The 17770-nt window shown below is 43.9% G+C and overlaps 1 protein-coding gene across 3 annotated transcripts in view; it reads left to right on the top strand.

The window, feature by feature from the left end:
* Positions 1 to 17770, top strand: part of LOC112256611 (low density lipoprotein receptor adapter protein 1-B) — a 54237-nt gene that overhangs the window by 22739 nt on the left and 13728 nt on the right. For all 3 annotated transcript variants that reach the window (XM_024429962.2, XM_024429960.2, XM_024429963.2), the window contains exons 2-5: positions 9276 to 9418; positions 12049 to 12161; positions 14373 to 14487; positions 14886 to 14958. In XM_024429962.2, the coding sequence (XP_024285730.1) occupies positions 9276 to 9418; positions 12049 to 12161; positions 14373 to 14487; positions 14886 to 14958 (444 nt within the window). The remainder of the gene's footprint in view (positions 1 to 9275; positions 9419 to 12048; positions 12162 to 14372; positions 14488 to 14885; positions 14959 to 17770) is intronic.

Below are 17770 nucleotides of genomic sequence, written 5' to 3'. Positions count from 1 at the left end.
TAACCGCTAGGATACCTGCCACCATTTAAAGTTCACATATCAGCTGTCAAATTCCTATCAGAATGTATGAGACTCGATTGGCATTTCACCTATAATACACTAATAAGCCTAAGTGACTATACCTCTGCTTGTAAAACTGAAAGCATCACTCACAATGGCCATATCCGTCTGCTTAGCAACCTAATAAGGGAGCATAATTAGCTTTTAGTGGTTTCATGCTGTAATGTCTAGGAACATAGTCTCTGTTCCTAGTGTAAAGTGCATTGTCGGATCAGTGGAGGACCCACGGTCAGATTGGCGTTTACCAGCCCGGTGGTTGTGGGCTCTTGACCTCAATCATGGGCGTTTACCAGACTCTCCTATAAGGTAAGTCTAGGTTTACATTAAGACCATTACAGACCATTAAACCTCCCTCAGTCACTTAGAAGCCCTGGTTACGGTTAGCTGGACTGCAAAGGCTGGGTTTATGATGAGGTTAGGTTAGCATAAAATGGAGATATGGATGGAGGAGGTTGAAAAGGACAAAGCCTGTGTTTACTGAGGGCTGGTCGCCAAGGGTGGGGACTAAAGAGATGGGTATTATAGATTGCCTTTTTGAAATGTTAGTTTCCAGTTTCTACTCCTCCCCCACATTCAGAACAGGGTGTACTGTACATTTGAAGATTTATGCACTCACATTTTGTTCCGTTTTAAAGGAAAGTCACGTTGTTGCACTTTTCAAATCAGTGACCTTGAGTGCGTGTGGTCTCAGTTGGGAAGCTATTGGCTCTGAAAAAAGTAAAACTGGCATTACCTTGACAGTGTTCTGTTCTGAGTAGCAAGCTAGACCTTTAGGCATTTTACATTGCTAGAATATAGGGCTGACCCCATTTTAGTCGACTGGTTGATTGTTTGGTCGATAGGCTGTTGGTCGACCAAGATTTCTTTGTCGAGCAGTAGAAAAAATACACATTTTCCATGGTCTACAAGACACCTGTATGATTTGCTCCTGTGGACTAATCCATTGTGGATGCCGTGGCGATGGCAGTCCATCACTGACGTGCTACTGAAATTGTATATGGTTAAAGACAATGGCGCAACACTAATAATAAAAATATTATTTTATAACAAATGTGCTTTCTCCAGCATTTGATAGCAGTTGCTGTCCGTGGGTCTGAAACATCAGTGCGTTGTTGAATTGGCACCTTTTCCTAGACCATGTTGCTATGTGCATAATAGCAAATTGAACCAGGTTATTGGTGTTGCAAACAATAAGGCGGAGGCAGCGGCAGAATTGGGAGACGAGAAAACAGACCTTGCTTTAATTGTCTAAGAAAAGTTACTGGAAGCCACAACTTAATTATGGCTATAATCAATTTCCTAACTGTTAAATGTGCCTAAATCCTCCATATCTACAGACATGAGACGTATCCTGCTTCTGTTGCCGGTTTGAGTGTTTGTTTAATAGCCTACTGATTCCGTGCGCACAGCCTACTGAAGCCTCGCAACCACATGTCGGATAAACAATTTAACAAATTTGTCTGTTTTTGATCTTTGCTATGGTGTAATAAAAGCTTTACACTTCTTTTTTTCTCGTTAGAACAGCCTCTCGTATTACTTATAATTAATTTAGTGTTAATACTGTTCCAAATACTGTTGATGTTCTGTGATGGTACAGTGGTTCCTCCTTTAAAAGTTGCGAGCTTGCACCGCTGGACCCAGCTTCACGGCTTCATTGCTCCAGCCAACCACAAGGGGGAGTTAGAGCATCCATTATGCATTTGGGTCCCAAGGTTTTTATATCACCAATCATATCGAGTGGTTCCAATGACACATTTTGACGCAAGCCACCCGTCCCTGGGTGAAGATGGCTGACAAAATGTACAATTGAGAGGATTATGTTAATGTAGAGACAAACGTTTGTGCATATTTTTTGCCATAAAGTTAATTTACGAAAACTTGCTAAATAGCGATTCTGACTAGCTTACATTAGCCAGCTAGCTTGTGTTGGGAGAATGAATTTGTAATGTTTTAGGGACCCCTGAGAACCAGCAAACCAGGCTGTTGTCTTGTGAAACAGTGGATGTAAAGAATCTAACTAGCTAAAGCATTTACTGCAAATTTAATTGTACAATTGTGTAAGCTTGTCTTGCAATGCAGCTGAAGTAACAGCTAAGTATTTACTTGCTTATTGTGTAGTACAGTTGAAGTCGGAAGTTTACATGCACTTAGTTTGGAGTCATTAAAACTAGTTTTTCAACCACTCCACACATTTCTTGTCAACAAACTATAGTTTTGGCAAGTCTGTTAGGACATCTACTTTGTGCATGACACAGACAGATTTATTATTTCACTGTATCACAATTCCAGTGGGTCAGAAGTTTACATACACTAAGTTGACTGTGCCTTTAAACAGCTTGGAAAATTCCAGAAAATGGTGTCAAGGCCTTTGCAGCTTCTAGGCTAATTGACATAATTTGAGTCAATTGGAGGTGTACCTGTGGATGTATTTCAAGGCCAACCTTCAAACTCAGTGCCTCTTTGCTTGACATCATGGGAAAATCAAAAGAAATCAGCCAAGACCTTAGAAAATTGTAGACCTCCACAAGTCTGGTTCATCCTTGGGAGCAATTTCCAAACGTCCAAAAGTATAAACACCATGGGACCACGCAGGAAGGAGACGCGTTCTGTCTCCTAGAGATGAACGTACTTTGGTGTGAAAAGTGCAAAACAATCCCAGAACAACAGCAAAGGACATTGAAGATGCTGGAGGAAACAGGCACAAAAGTATCGATATCCACAGTAAAACGAGTCCTATATCGACATACCCTGAACGACCGTTAAGCAAGAAAGAAGCCACTGCTCCAAAACCAACATAAAAAAAGCCAGCTATGGTTTGCAACAGCACATGGGGACAAAGATTGTACTTTTTGGAGAAATGTCCTCTGGTCTGATGAAACAAAAACAGAACTGTTTGGCCATAATGACCATCTTTATGTTTGGAGGAAAAAGGGGGATGCTTGGAAGCCGAAGAACACCATCCCAACCGTGAAGCACGGGCCGAGCTAGGTGTGAAAACCCCCCCCTCCTATCTCAGACCAGTTTTGCCATAATGACCGAGGGGTAGCTTGCTACGCAATGTAATAAAGTAATGACTTTTCAAATAAGTTACCTTACACGTTGTTGGCTGACAATTTGTTAGCTACGCTGTCCTTACGAACCACATAGCATATCATTACAGCTACCTAACGTTAGTAGTTATACATCAAACATGCCAGTATATTATCTATAGGCTAACTAACTACCCAATGTTTATTGACTTGATTATTCTCATCATTCTTAACTTAGCTAAATGGTATAGTTGTTGTGCTTTCTCAATGGACATTTGGAGGCTTTTGTAAATTCACTCTGGCTATCTATAGGCTGGACAATAGAAGGAGTCAAAATTCACCCAAGGCTGAAAAACGGCTAAATAACGTTGGCTAAACTGGAACACTAGCGCGAGCCCATAGCAAATGAATGGAATTGAACGTTTGCAGAGCCTGTTTTGACTGGAGTGATGCTTAGAATTCCATTAAATGTATCCCTTTTTATTTTACTACTCCAATCTGTTCGGACAAAACTGGAAAAAAACTACTTGTGTAGAAAGTAAACATCCGCACCTCAATGGTGTCAACTGTGCTTATGTCTGCGTAATAAACAAGTAGGGGAAAAATACATGTATATTTCTGGTCTAGCGATCAATGACAAATGAGCTCACTGCCCAGACTTACAAAGATTAGATTCTCCTGATTTTAAAATGGTGCCCGTGTAACAGTTTTGCTTCCATCCCTCTCCTCGCCCCTACCTGGGCTCGAACCAGGGACTCTCTGCACACATCGAAAACAGCCACCCTCTAAGAATTGTTATCCATCGCTCCACCAAAGCCGCGGCCCTTGCAGAGCAAGGGGAACAACTACTTCAAGGTCTTAGCGCGAGTGACGTCACCGATTTGAAACACTATTAGCTTGCACCTCGCTAATTAGCTAGCCATTTCACACCGGTTACACCCGACTTGGAAAAAAACGAAATATACACAGTGAGAATTTGGCGAAATAGACAGGTAGGCCTCGCCATAGGAAAACCATTCCAAGGGCAAAAAGTATTTTGGGGCTGGCATTTGATGACAACTGAGCTAGCTGCCCAGGCTTACATAATTAGAGGAGATTCTCATGATTTTAAAATGGCGCCTGACTCTAAATATACACATTGCGAGATATTTGGCGAAACAGACCGACATGCCTATATTTCCCCCATAGGAAACAATGGGAAGACTGCAGAGTTCCAATATTATTTTTGTTTACATTTTAACTGTAAAACAACGTGAGCATGTCTCATTGCCAACAATAGCGACGCAGGCGTTGAACAATAAGCTGGGAATAGAACGTTCGGAAGGCGAGTTGGTGCCACGGTGCTCAATAGAACTAATAGGTGCTGGCAGGATGAAAAATGCACTAAAATAAGGCCTGTTTTTTTTTGCGATTTCTTCAAAACGATGGCAAGCAGCTGGGAAATATGGTCATATTATGAAACTGGGCTCCACGGCAGATGCAATGAACTAGATTTTGTCAGAAAGAACGTTGTTAAAAATGTCATATGTCTAGCCTACGATCTACACGGATTTCAGAGCACTCTTGTCTGAGTTTACCAGAGCGCAGAATACCAGAGCACAGTAGCCTAAAAAACAAATAACCACGTTTTGTTAATAAAACAAAGATTAAAAAAGTCTTATGGATCCATAATGAATTACTATGGGAATAAATATCACTGATTTACAGAAATATTGGAACAAAGTTGTCTAATGAAGGCAAACAGTTTAGAATCCTCCAATCCTGTAGCCTACTCCCAACAATCGTTGTACAGCGCCATATTTTCCATCTTAACGGAAACCCTTTCTTTTTTCTCTGAATGGAAACACCATAATATTAATTAAGCCAAATTTTGTAATCAATCGCATATACTATGTTATTAAAAAAAGGTTTTAAATTCTCTGGTAATGCCAATATGGAATATTATCAAATGCTTCTTAAAGATGCCCTCTGGTGGACAAACTAGCAATAACTTGCAGTAACAGAAGAAATGGCTGACAATTAAATGACGTGCCACAGAATGCACCCAGTGTGTGCTGCAGTATGATGCGACTTTTTAAAGGAGGAACCACTGTAGCTGCCGCAGGGACGAGAGAGAGACTACTGTTGCTAGTCAAAAGCTGTATTTAAAATTTTTTTACAGCGCAGCAAGTCTGAGCCCGGCCAGGCACAATCAAATCAATTGCAGTCGGACTGTCTAGTTATGTGTGTCTTAATTATTTAATCAAAACAGTGCACTTAAAGCATCAGACAAGCTCAGTGCATGTAGTTGATTTGATTAAAACTAGGGATGCACGATATCGGTGAACGTATTGGAATCGGCCGATATTAGCTAAAAATGGCAACATCGGTATCGGCCCGATGTCTAGTTTAACGCTGATGTACAAAACCGATGTCAAAGCTACATGACGTAAAATGATGTGATACACGTGCAAGACAGCGTTCCTAACCTAGCGCACAATGTCTGCTGTGTGGATCGAGCAGTCATTTGAAATGGTAAAAACATTTCAGCGAGACCACTCAAAGGCGAAATCCATTAACGCCAAGATAATGGAATTCATTGCCCGTGACAATCAACCGTTCTCTGTCGTGGGTGATGTTGGCTTTTGCCGGCTGGTTGAGCACCGGTATACACTACCATGTCAAGCGCGCTATTTTTCAGAGTTACACAGTAATAGTGTCACTGGCTTCACGACATAATATGGAATGCCGTTTGGGTCTTTGCGTGTCAAAGAAGATGCATGTCAAAACACTTTCAAATAACACTATTTGACGCGTTAAATAAGCTTTTAATTTGTCACTTCAAATAACAGTTCTATTATAGAATGTGTGTTCTGAATTTGCACGTGCAAGCCAAGCGCCACCACAACTATCAGTAGCACTGTCAAAGCTGTACAAAAAAGTCTGCAAAGGCCACGAACAATGTGTTTACAATACCGCGTTGGTAATGAAGCATTATTTGTTCGACCGCAATTTCTGGGATAGCTAGCTTTAGTTTGGTACCTAGCTAGCACCAACACAACCAGCCTGAAAACAATGACCAGTAGACACTGCAGTCATTTTCATTATTCTTAGCAATGATTTAGGAATCCTTGTGAGTAAGTATTGTTTGCCTATTCAGTTCATGAAAATAAATAGCTAGCCAGCTACTTAACCATGTTGCCCAAAGCTAGCGTTATAAGCAGCGAGCTAGTTTCGTCTGGAAAGTGCGGCTCGACTGGACTGGGTTATGTTGTGAAGCTAGCCACAATAAGGATTAGGCACAATAGTGGAATTTGCAGTTTGCCTTCAAAATAAAAGTACCTATTTAAAAGTGATGCAGAAGGTTACAATTGGTGGAATCATGCCATATTTAGATTTGATCATGTTAAACCAGGTTAGAATGTGAAGCAATGAAATGGGTTATGTCTACTCTGACACCCACCGAACAACTGTGAAGAGTTTATGCAAATATTAGCGTTGTCGCTCTTATCGCGGGACTGTGTAAAATCACCTCCCCAGTCAGCCTATTTGTTTGTATTGACATATTGCACCGTACAGCTTTACCTAAGGTTTGGGGGATCAAGGTTTGGGGATCAATGAAATGGGGTATCAGTCTACTCAATACCCAAGTAAGTTTTTCACATGATACTTTTATTTTGAAGGCTAACCGCAAAGTCCACTATTGTGGCTAGCTTCATATAGATGGTCAGACCACCATTAATCAAATGAGAACTCTCTTATAAATTTGGCTTATTTTAGATGAGGACACCGAGCTATATAGTTAGCTAGCTAACTATAGCTACTGAAACAGATTGTTGCTTTGCTATGTTTTTGGTGAAGAACATTGTTTGCATCCATGAGCTAGCTTTTGTTTTTAATGACCAGCACTGCAGCACTTTTGTTATTGACCAAATACTTATTTCCACCATAATTTGCAAATAAATTCATAAAAAATCCTACAATGTGATTTTCTGGATTTTTTTTCTTCCCTCATTTTGTCTGTCATAGTTGAAGTGTACCTATGATAAATTACAGGCATAATCTTTTTAAGTGGGAGAACTTGCACAATTGGTGGCTGACTAAATACTTTTTTTGCCCCACTGTATTTAACTGTACTAGAATGCTTAAAAGGCCGCAAAACATTTAAATATCCGGTATGTTTTTTATTTTTGGCAAGGAAAATATAGATATCGGCCCAAAAGTCATAACGGTGCATCACTAATTAAAACACCTAGGATTTTTCTTTATGGAAAAATACACGGTTCAAAATGTAGACTAATCGATTGGTCGAAAGAACAGACAACTCCCGGTCGACCAAGATTTTTTTGGTCTGGGACAACCCTAGTAGAATGTGACTTTGGCTCAATAAGGGTGAAAGCATAACAATCTGAACCTTTTACCTTTTGCATTGAAGAATATAGCCTACATGGATTCCAGTCCTTGGGTTTACCTTTGAAGGTCTGACCATGATTTTAACCTAGTGACCTATTCCAGTTGGCTGAATGGCTCTGTAAGAACATGGCAGCTGTAAAAACAGGATTCTCTGGCCAGATGACCTCAAGATCAACAGGAAATATCACTGACCTCCAGAGACCCGCCGTGGACATGTTTCATGGTTGTCTCTGACAGAATGGAGCACCCCTGGTGCTTGTGAATTCTCCTCAGAGATCACTGCCACTATCAACTGTCATTTTCTTTCATTTCTGATACAGATCTTTTTCATGTTAACATGTTACTGATTTGAGGAAGGAAGTGCAGGATGATTAACAAAAAAAAAAAAAGTAAATGAAAGCTGTGCAAAACAACCCGTCATTCCTCTTTTGTCTCTGAAACATGAATTGGGCTAGTTTAGATACAGTGTACCATCCAGCCTTGCAGAACTAGGCCTGTAAGATTGCTCATTAAGTCAGTGTAGTTAAACATGGTGCGCTTTAAAGCATTTTGTGAATACGAAGCCTGTTAAGTCCTGCACAGCTACTCTGTAGTGAAGCCAGAGGGGGAGGGGTGTGCCGTGCCCCTCTATAGCTGGGCTATTGCGGTGGTCCCTCATGGCCTTGGCTGAGACTGAGGTCTCATGGGAGAGGGGGAGTATGGGTACTAGTAGTCCTGTGTTCTGCTCCGCGCCATCTCTGCTGTAACTAACTGTTGTTCTGTGCTGTGACTAAATGCCTCTGGCTATCTGGCATTATACAGAGACTGAGAGAAATCGCTCGTGTACTGCTCACAGCACATTCTGGAGATGAAAGATGAAAGAAATGAAATGGCAGGGCTCCTATTCAACTCACAATGTTATATTTGATTTACTGAATGTCATCGCTATGCAGCGCGGGACCCGTGCTCTTTGGAAAGGACACATTGAATTTCATAAAAATGTTTTGAAGGGAACAGCTACAGTATACGCAGTGTGTACAAAACATTAGGAGCACCTTCCTAATATTGAGTTGCACCCACTTTTGCCCTCAGAACAACCTCAATTCACCGGAGCATGGAGTTTACAAGGTGTCGAAAGCATTCAACAGGAATGCTGGCCGATGTTGACTCCAATGCTTCCCTCGGTTGTCAAGTTGGCTGTATGCCCTTTGGGTGGTGGACCGTTCTTGATACACACTGGAAACTGTTGAGTAGTTCTTGACACTCAAACCGGTTGGCCTGGCACCTACTACCATACCCCTTTCAAAGGCACTTAAATCTTTTGTCTTGCCCATTCACCCTCAGAATGGCACACAAAGTGTTGAAGTGGATTTAACAAGTGAAATCAATAAGGGATAATAGCTTTCACCTTTATTTACCTGGTCTGTCATGGAAAGAGCATCTGATCCTAATGTTTTGTACACTCAGTGTATGTAGGGAGAGCAGCCTTTTGACAAATGACTCTGATTCTTACTGTTTTGATAAGGTTATTAAATGGAGAAGACAAGCTTGTCCTGTTGTATCTGCCCAATGTCTGGATACATGACTGGTTTGGCAGACACTCACATTTTAAGGTGACTTTACAAAGGCTGTATGATAAACCTTGGTTAGAGACGGTCTGCTTCTCTACTACTAATCTAACATAAAGGTCACGCAAATGATAGTGCAGTTCAATTACCTTTCGTTACCTTTCAGCTATGTTGTAGATTGAAGAGTGTTGGGCCATCTGTTTGACCGGTCACCTGTACCGGTCTCTGACCTGTGCCCTCTCCATAGAGCTGCCAGAGAACTGGACAGACACGCGGGAGACCCTGCTGGAGGGCATGGTGTTCCAGCTCAAGTACCTGGGTGTCACGCTGGTGGAGCAGCCCAAAGGAGAAGAGCTCTCCGCAGCCGCCGTCAAGAGGATCGTGGCCACGGTCAGCACCACACACACTTGACCTTCCCAGGCATTCTAAACCCTATCCCCCCCCAAAAACACAAACCTCCCCTTCTAAAGGGTCTTTTGACAACTTTCCCTAATACAGTGGATTGATCTATTCCGATACCCGTACCACCACAGTATAAAACAGTCCCATTTACTTTCCCATTCAAGTTGTCGCCATCATGAAAGCCAACCTTCTGCAACAGCCATTTAACCCAGATGCAATTAGTTGTGATGCATCTGAGTGTTGCTCTGGCCAGGTGTATTGTACAGTAACAGGAAGGTGTACTGTTATTAAATCTGGCAGCTCCACAGTAATTAAATTGGGGGGAGTATATAGGGCCCGGGGCACACAGGACAGAGTCTGAGGTGATTGACACTTTATTTCTTTCCAATTTTGTGCACATTCCTGTTAGTGACGATTTCTCCTTTGCCAAGATAATCTATCCACCTGACAGGTGGGGAATATCAAGAAGCTGATTAAACGTCATGATCATTACATAGGTGCACCTTGTGCTGGGGACAATAAAAGGCCACTCTAAAATGTGCATTTGTGTCACTCAACACAATGCCACGTTTTGAGGGAGAGGCAATTGGCATACTGACTGCAGGAATGTCCACGAGCTGAATTTAATGTTTACCAATGTCTGCCAAACTCCAACGTAATTGTTGAGAATTTTACAGTATGTGCAATTGGATTCACAACTGCAGACCACGTGTGTGGCAGAGGGGTTTGCTGACGTCAACGTTGTGAACAGAGTGCCCCATGGTTGTGGTGTGGTTATGGTATGGGCAGGCATAAGCTATGGACAACAAACGCATTTAATTTTTTGGCAATTTGAATGCACAGAGATACCGTGATGAGATCCTGAGGCCCATTCCTGGAAGCTGAAAATGTCCCGCATACTCAGACATGTCACTCATTGAGCATATTTGGAATGCTCTGAATCGACGTGTACGACAGCGTGTTCCAGCTCCCTCCATTTGAAGAGGAGTGGGACAACGTTCCACAGGCCACAATCAATATACACTGCTCAAAAAAATAAGGGAACACAAACAACACAATGTAACTCCAAGTCAATCACACTTCTGTGAAATCAAACTGTCCACTTAGGAAGCAACACTAACAATACATTTCACATGCTGTTGTGCAAATGGAATAGACAACAGGTGGAAATTATAGGCATTTAGCAAGACACCCCCAATAAAGGAGTGGTTCTGCAGGTGGGGACCACAGACCACTTCTCAGTTCCTATGCTTCCTGGCTGATTGTCACTTTTGAATGCTGGCGGTGCTTTCACTCTAGTGGTAGCATGAGAAGGAGTCTACAACCCACACAACTGGCTCAGGTAGTGCAGCTCATCCAGGACGGCACATCAGTGCGAGCTATGGCAAGAAGGTTTGCTGTGTCTGTCAGCGTAGTGTCCAGAGCATGGAGGCGCTACCAGGAGACAGGCCAGTACATCAGGAGACGTGGAGGAGGCCGTAGGAGGGCAACAACACAGCAGCAGGACCGCTACCTCCGCCTTTGTGCAAGGAGGAGCAGGAGGAGCACTGCCAGAGCCCTGAAAAATGACCTCCAGCAGGCCACAAATGTGCATGTGTCTGCTCAAACGGTCAGAAACAGACTCCATGAGGGTGGTATGAGGGCCCGACGTCCACAGGTGGGGGTTGTAAATTCGCCACTGGTGCCCTGTGCTCTTCACAGATGAAAGCAGGTTCACACTGAGTACATGTGACAGGCGTGACAGTCTGGAGACACCGTGGAGAACGTTCTGCTGCCTGCAACATCCTCCAGCATGACCGGTTTGGCGGTGGGTCAGTCATGGTGTGGGGTGGCATTTCTTTGGGGGGCCGCACAGCCCTCCATGTGCTCGCCAGAGGTAGCCTGACTGCCATTTAGGTCCCGAGATGAGATCCTCAGACCCCTTGTGAGACCATTTGCTGGTGCGGTTGGCCCTGGGTTCCTCCTAATGCAAGACAATGCTAGACCTCATGTGGCCGGAGTGTGTCAGCAGTTCCTGCAAGAGGAAGGCATTGATGCTATGGACTGGCCCGCCCGTTCCCCAGACCTGAATCCAATTCTGGAACATCATGTCTCCATCCACCAACACCACGTTGCACTACAGACTGTCCAGGAGTTGGCGGATGCTTTAGTCCAGGTCTGGGAAGAGATGCCTCAGGAGACCATCCGCCACCTCATCAGGAGCATGCCCAGGCGTTGTAGGGAGGTCATACAGGCACGTGGAGGCCACACACACTACTGAGCCTCATTTTGACTTGTTTTAAGGACATTACATCAAAGTTGGATCAGCCTGTAGTGTGGTTTTTAATTTTGAGTGTGACTCCAAATCCAGACCTCCATGGGTTGATAAATTTGATTTCCATTGATTTGTGTGATTTTGTTGTCAGCACATTCAACTTTGTAGAGAAAAATATATTTAATAAGAATATTTCATTCATTCAGATCTAGGATGTGTTATTTTAGTGTTCCCTTTATTTTTTTGAGCAGTGTATTTTAGTTCACTATAGATGTGTACTTATAGCACATACTTGCACACTGGCAAAAGTCACAGGTTTGAGATTGCATGAGTATCATTAACCTATTCGCCCTCTTTCTTCTAGGCCAAAGCCAGCGGCAAGAAACTCCAGAAAGTGACATTAAAAGTGTCCCCTCGAGGAATCATCCTCTATGACTATGCCTCTAACCAGCTGATCGAGAACATATCCATTTACAGGTTAGTCTCACTCAGAGAAGGGGTGCCCCAAATTTTAAGTTCTTAATTTTCAACTTCCAATAAAACAAGTTGTTTTCCCCCCAGAATCCCCCTTCCACTCTCATCCATCACTTTGAGACTGAGTGTTGGGATTTGCGGTGATGAAGGGTAGATGGGTGGATAGCGCTTTCCATCAATGTCCTCTCCCTCAGGAGGCCTCAACAACAACAGCTGTGTGTCTGAGCTTTAACCTGGGGTGTGAGCACTCAAACAGGCACGCGCGATAGCACACACACCCTCAATTTCACCTTACAAAAACAGTGTGACTTGTTATTGCTTAGGCCAACCTTGAATCGCTTTCCACATTTGAGAAGTGGAGGCTTCCAAGCACTCCATCTTGAAATTAAACAAAGGGGGCGGCAGGTAGCCTAGTGGTTAGTGTTTTAACTACTAACCGAAAGGTTGCAAGATCGAATCCCCGAGCTGACAAGTTAAAAAATCTGTTGTTCTGCCCCTGAACAAGGCAGTTGTTAATGTTTACCGTCATTGAAAATAAGAATTTGTTCTTAACTGACTTGCCTAGTTAAATAAAGGTAAAATAAAAAGACCAGAATTTGGATCACTCACAGCAACTGAGGGGGTTGGATCACTCTCACAGTAACTGAGGAGGGGGTTGGATCACTCTCACAGTAACTGTTACGGACGCCTCATGGAGGAGGGAACGCAACACCCTGGTACACTCAACTCCTCGTGGAGTGAAAGAGGCCCAGGTCTGCCCAGGTCTGACCTAGTGGCATAGACAGTACATACTACTGGTATATGTATGCCCCCAGGCTTTTAGCCTAAACACTCCCAAGGTGCCTTCCCCCCTGTGAACAAAAATATAATTACTAATGTAAAGTGAGCAGTTTCAATAATCAAAAACACAGTCCTTTTGACATACACATACCTCTGCAGGACCGGCTACAAAATACTTTACAACAAATTATACAGACCAACTTCAAAACACGGGACATACAAAGAAGCTCTCTCCTCCTAACAAAGGAACACTGGCTTTTCAAGCTGCAGAAGGAGTCGGTAATTGCAGACAGCTGTAACCCCTGACGAGAGGGCGGGGTCAGAGCTCCAATCTGCAATGGGGCCGACCAATCAGCTGCTTTGGACTTCAGGAAGCCATTTCCTGAAATACACATACAAACCTAAAACACAGAAACTGGGGAACGTAACAGTAACCGAGGAGGTGTTTGATCACTCTCACAGCAACCGAGGAGGGGTTGGATCACTCTCACAGCAACCGAGGAGTGGTTGGCACATTGAGGACAAAATTACAATCATGTCGCTTAACTCTCCATCACACTGGAGCACAACAGTTTTCTCTGAGGCTGTGTGATCTTCAACACTAACTATTTAGCTGTGACTCAATGTAAGGATGTTGGTTAAATTTAAAGCAAACATTGTCATTCACTGAGGTCCTCCTCTCCAGTCATCTGCTAGAGAAGATGGATGAGCAGTAAATGAAATGTATTTACCTAGACGCCCAATTTCACAATGCTCTCACTCTCAACATCTGTCGTAAATCTCACAACGTCGCGCCGTGCAGCTGTTGGCTTTTATAGCAGAGAAATGTTTTTTTTTTTACATGTTGCATTTTTATATCACTGAGTCATTGGTTAACTAGACGTGTGATCTCTGCAGAGTGATGTTCAGAGTTTGAGCAGTAGGGTGCTGGTGTAGAGGAACAGGGAGGGCAGATTGCGGTCATTCATTACCCAACCCACCTGTCAATGAGGTCTCGGGTGATATGATGTCATGTCTCAGAACATTTGCAGAACAGAGCATGTTCCAACGTTAGAGTAGACCTGCACTTAAGAGGCAAGGTCCAATCCAATAATACTGAAACACCACAGGGCTGGGCGGACAGACACAGCAGGGATCACACAGTTGTCTTGGCTAAAACTAATGGAGCCTAGGTACACTGGGGACATACCACAGACGAATGTCCTTAAGTTAAAATTCAAAGCCTGGATCTTTTGATTGGGTCTCCGCCTGCACGCTAGGGTGTGTGTGTGAAATGTGATGGGTTTATTTAATGTGGAAATGAAAGATTTAAGTGTCTAAATCTGATTGTGGTGGGCTTAAAGGCTTAGTGAAGATGAAGTTGCGTGATAGCCCTGTCCAATCCGCAGGGACACTTTTTATTAAAACTAGTTTGTCTCTGTGACTCCCCCTCAGGATATCCTACTGCACAGCAGACAAGATGCACGACAAAGTGTTTGCCTACATCGCCCAGAGCCAACAGAATGAAACCCTGGAGTGTCACGCCTACCTCTGCACCAAGAGGAAAGTGGTGAGTCTCTGTGGCCCCTCTTCCAAATAGTATCTCTCCCAGGGGGTGGCTTTGTGAATGAGTGTGCCACTCCCTCTCTTTCCTTCCCCTTGCTAATTTAGCTCTGGTCCAACGGCCACACTTCCTCCCAGCTACATAAACAACCAGTAAGGAAGAGGAAGTTGAACTGAGTAGTAGGGACCAACACGGTCACGTGGGTTAATGTTCCCTTATTAGGTGTTAGTTGAGGAGTTTCCTCTGGAGGCTGGCGACCCCTCCCTCTGTTAGTCTCTAGTTCTGCTCTTATCTGTCTTCAATGGGTTTTCCTCTCCCATCTTAAAACACTTAGCCAACATCTTGTATGTCATATTTACTGTGCTTATTTTCCTCTACCTCTCGCTCTCTCTCTCCCCCCTCAGGCCCAGGCAGTGACGTTAACAGTGGCCCAAGCCTTCAGAGTGGCGTTTGAGTTCTGGCAGGCTGCCAAAGAAGGTACGCGTGGTCACCCCTCATTCTTTAAGTGTAACCGTTCTTATCCTTCTCTCTCACCTCCCCCTTACTCTTTCATTATTTCACTCGGTTGCCTCTCGGCCTATGTTCTCTCTAGTACACATTTAAAGGGAAACTTTGAGATTTTGGTCGTTTGTATGTCTCCGCGAGCAGTTTCGAGATGATTGGAGTTAGCTCAGTGCAATTGCTAAAAGTCTCTCGGTACAATGGCCATCAAAATCAGGGAAATGGACAACTACTGGTCTTTTTTTTTCTTTTTTTTACCCCTTTTTCTCCCCAATTTCGTGATATCCATTTGTTTAGTAGCTACTATCTTGTCTCATCGCTACAACTCCCGTACGGGCTCGGGAGAGACGAAGGTTGAAAGTCATGCATCCTCCGATACACAACCCAACCAAGCCACACTGCTTCTTAACACAGCGCCATCCAACCCGGAAGCCAGCCGCACCAATGTGTCGGAGGAAACACCGTGCACCTGGCAACCTTGGTTAGCGCGCACTGCGCCCGGCCCGCCACAGGAGTCGCTGGTGTGCGATGAGACAAACCCTCCCTAACCCGGACGACGCTAGGCCAATTGTGCGTCGCCCCATAGACCTCCCGGTCGCGGCCGGTTACGACAGAGCCTGGGCGCGAACCCAGAGTCTCTGGTGGCGCAGCTGGCGCTGCAGTACAGCGCCCTTAACCACTGCGCCACGCGGGAGGCCCCCGGTTGGTCATTTCAACATTGTCTCAATGACGCTGCCTGTGTGCTCAGATGCCACAATGGCCAAATTACCATCCACCCAGCTTCAAAGTAGTTAGGTCTGTTTCCCTGATTTTGAGAGGAGCTGGCTACTGTACCTGGAGACTTCAAGCAATTACACTAGGCTAACGATATGCTAACTTCAATCATCTCCAAACCGCATGCAGAGACGTACAAATGGTATCCATGAGTTTGTCTGACTCTGGGTAAGTACAAAAACGACCTAAAATCTCAATCTAGCAGTATCCCTTTAAATCCCTCCTGTTCCCATGCACTGCATGTAGATGTTCTGTACAGCAGCTGAATGAGGGAGGATGGAGTGCGTTTGCTCAATCCCACCATAGTTCCTCTACAATGTAGCAACATAAATTCCCCTGTCCTCCCCGGCCTTGGCCCTGACCCCTCAGAGGCATGTGAAATGGTGGATCTCTGCTAGGCCGCTCCCACCTTTCAGTTAGCTCCCCAACAGGAATGTCCACATTGATTAAAACAGTCCCTCTGTGGGAACAACCAGGCCAGAAAGGGAAACTTTGTTTTGTTCAGTAAACCCACTTAATTTAGGGCAGATTACTCTGGTTAAAGGCTGATATTGACAGGAGCTCAGTGAGATGTAGCCTGAGGACTAGGTGAGAAGGCTTGTCAATCTGCCGTGTTTCCTGTGTTATTACTGTGAAAAGGGGGAGATGGAAGTCACCAAATAGATGAAGTCTACTCCTTAAAACTGACTGGAAATATTTAGATTTGAGTAAATTTGAATTATTTACTAAGTACACTTTTTTTCTGTTGCACACACACACAGATTACTGTAAAGACAGACATCCAGCCCCTAGGGTACTCGCTCCTGCTAAACGGATGAACAATGAAAGTGCTGTGTAAGGAAGGTTGTCACACACCCATGTATGGTTCTCATAAGGTCAGCAGAACATGTCTGTCATTTACTGCATGTATGACTTGTATGTAAATTAGAACTCCTGGGTGTATACTATACATGTGGGTGTCAGTATAATTCTTCCTCTTCAATCTTCCATATAACACACCCTCTAACTGTTGTCTTCTGAACATAGCACCTTAGAATCAGTTCTCGTTTGATACAAAATAATGTCTCATTATCAGGATTCAGTTGCAACAAGCAGTTATTTTTTGTTGCTAGATGTTTTGTTGTTGTGACTATCTGGTCTGGCACCTAGATCCTTGTAAAGTTTCTGGTTTCTTTTTCGTCAAAACCCTCCACCCATTCCCCTCTTTCTGTTTGTCACTGTCAGAGAGGAGGAGGAGGGAGTGGGGAGGAAGGAGAGAGTCTGTGACAATGGTAGTTCAGTCCTGTCTGCCAGCTGGGTCCCTGTGCAATTGATCCAGTCTCACTGAGAGTGAAGGAGAGGTTATCTATTCATTCCTTTACACTTCCCACCCTTTCATTTACACTCCTGTTTTTGTGGTTTTGGACAGGTTGTTTACAGCAGAGCCTTTTGGTAGTGTTTTAATTCAGATGCATTTCCATTTGATTGTATTATTTTCCAGAGATCAAGGCAGTGGACTATTTTATATTTTCTGTGTTCTGCTCCACATTTCAGAAATGAATATTAAAGCTGAAAAGGAGGAGTGCAGGCTTTCCCCCGCTCTCTCGCTCGCTGCCCTCGTGCCTCGTCAGAGTTCACATACTCATGCCATAAGGACTGCTAACCCCTCTGATTTCCTGGGCTGCCTTTTCGTCTTGTTCTACACAATGTGGTTGATGAGGGAGTGGAGTAGAAAGAAGTGATGCTTTGGGGAGCTATCAAAGGGAGTAGTCATGTTCTCTTGTGGCAGAAGGAGAGCAAACTAACAATCATAGTCTGCTCCGTGAGTTACATGTCCCCTGAGGATTGTGGGTAGGAACATCAGGGTGGTTGTCTCTTTGCTGTACACCACTGCATCCATCCCTCTGCCCCAACCGACCACACACAACCCCACCATATTTCTCCAAACTGCATCTGTGACCCACATCCTTATAAGATCTCATCTCTATGCACGAGAAGCAATCATTTGAAGTGTATTTGAAGTAGACACAACTAG

Source organism: Oncorhynchus tshawytscha, linkage group LG08 (assembly GCF_018296145.1).
Source record: "Oncorhynchus tshawytscha isolate Ot180627B linkage group LG08, Otsh_v2.0, whole genome shotgun sequence".
NCBI classification, from domain to species: domain Eukaryota; kingdom Metazoa; phylum Chordata; class Actinopteri; order Salmoniformes; family Salmonidae; genus Oncorhynchus; species Oncorhynchus tshawytscha.
This window is presented reverse-complemented; position numbering and strand designations above follow the sequence as displayed.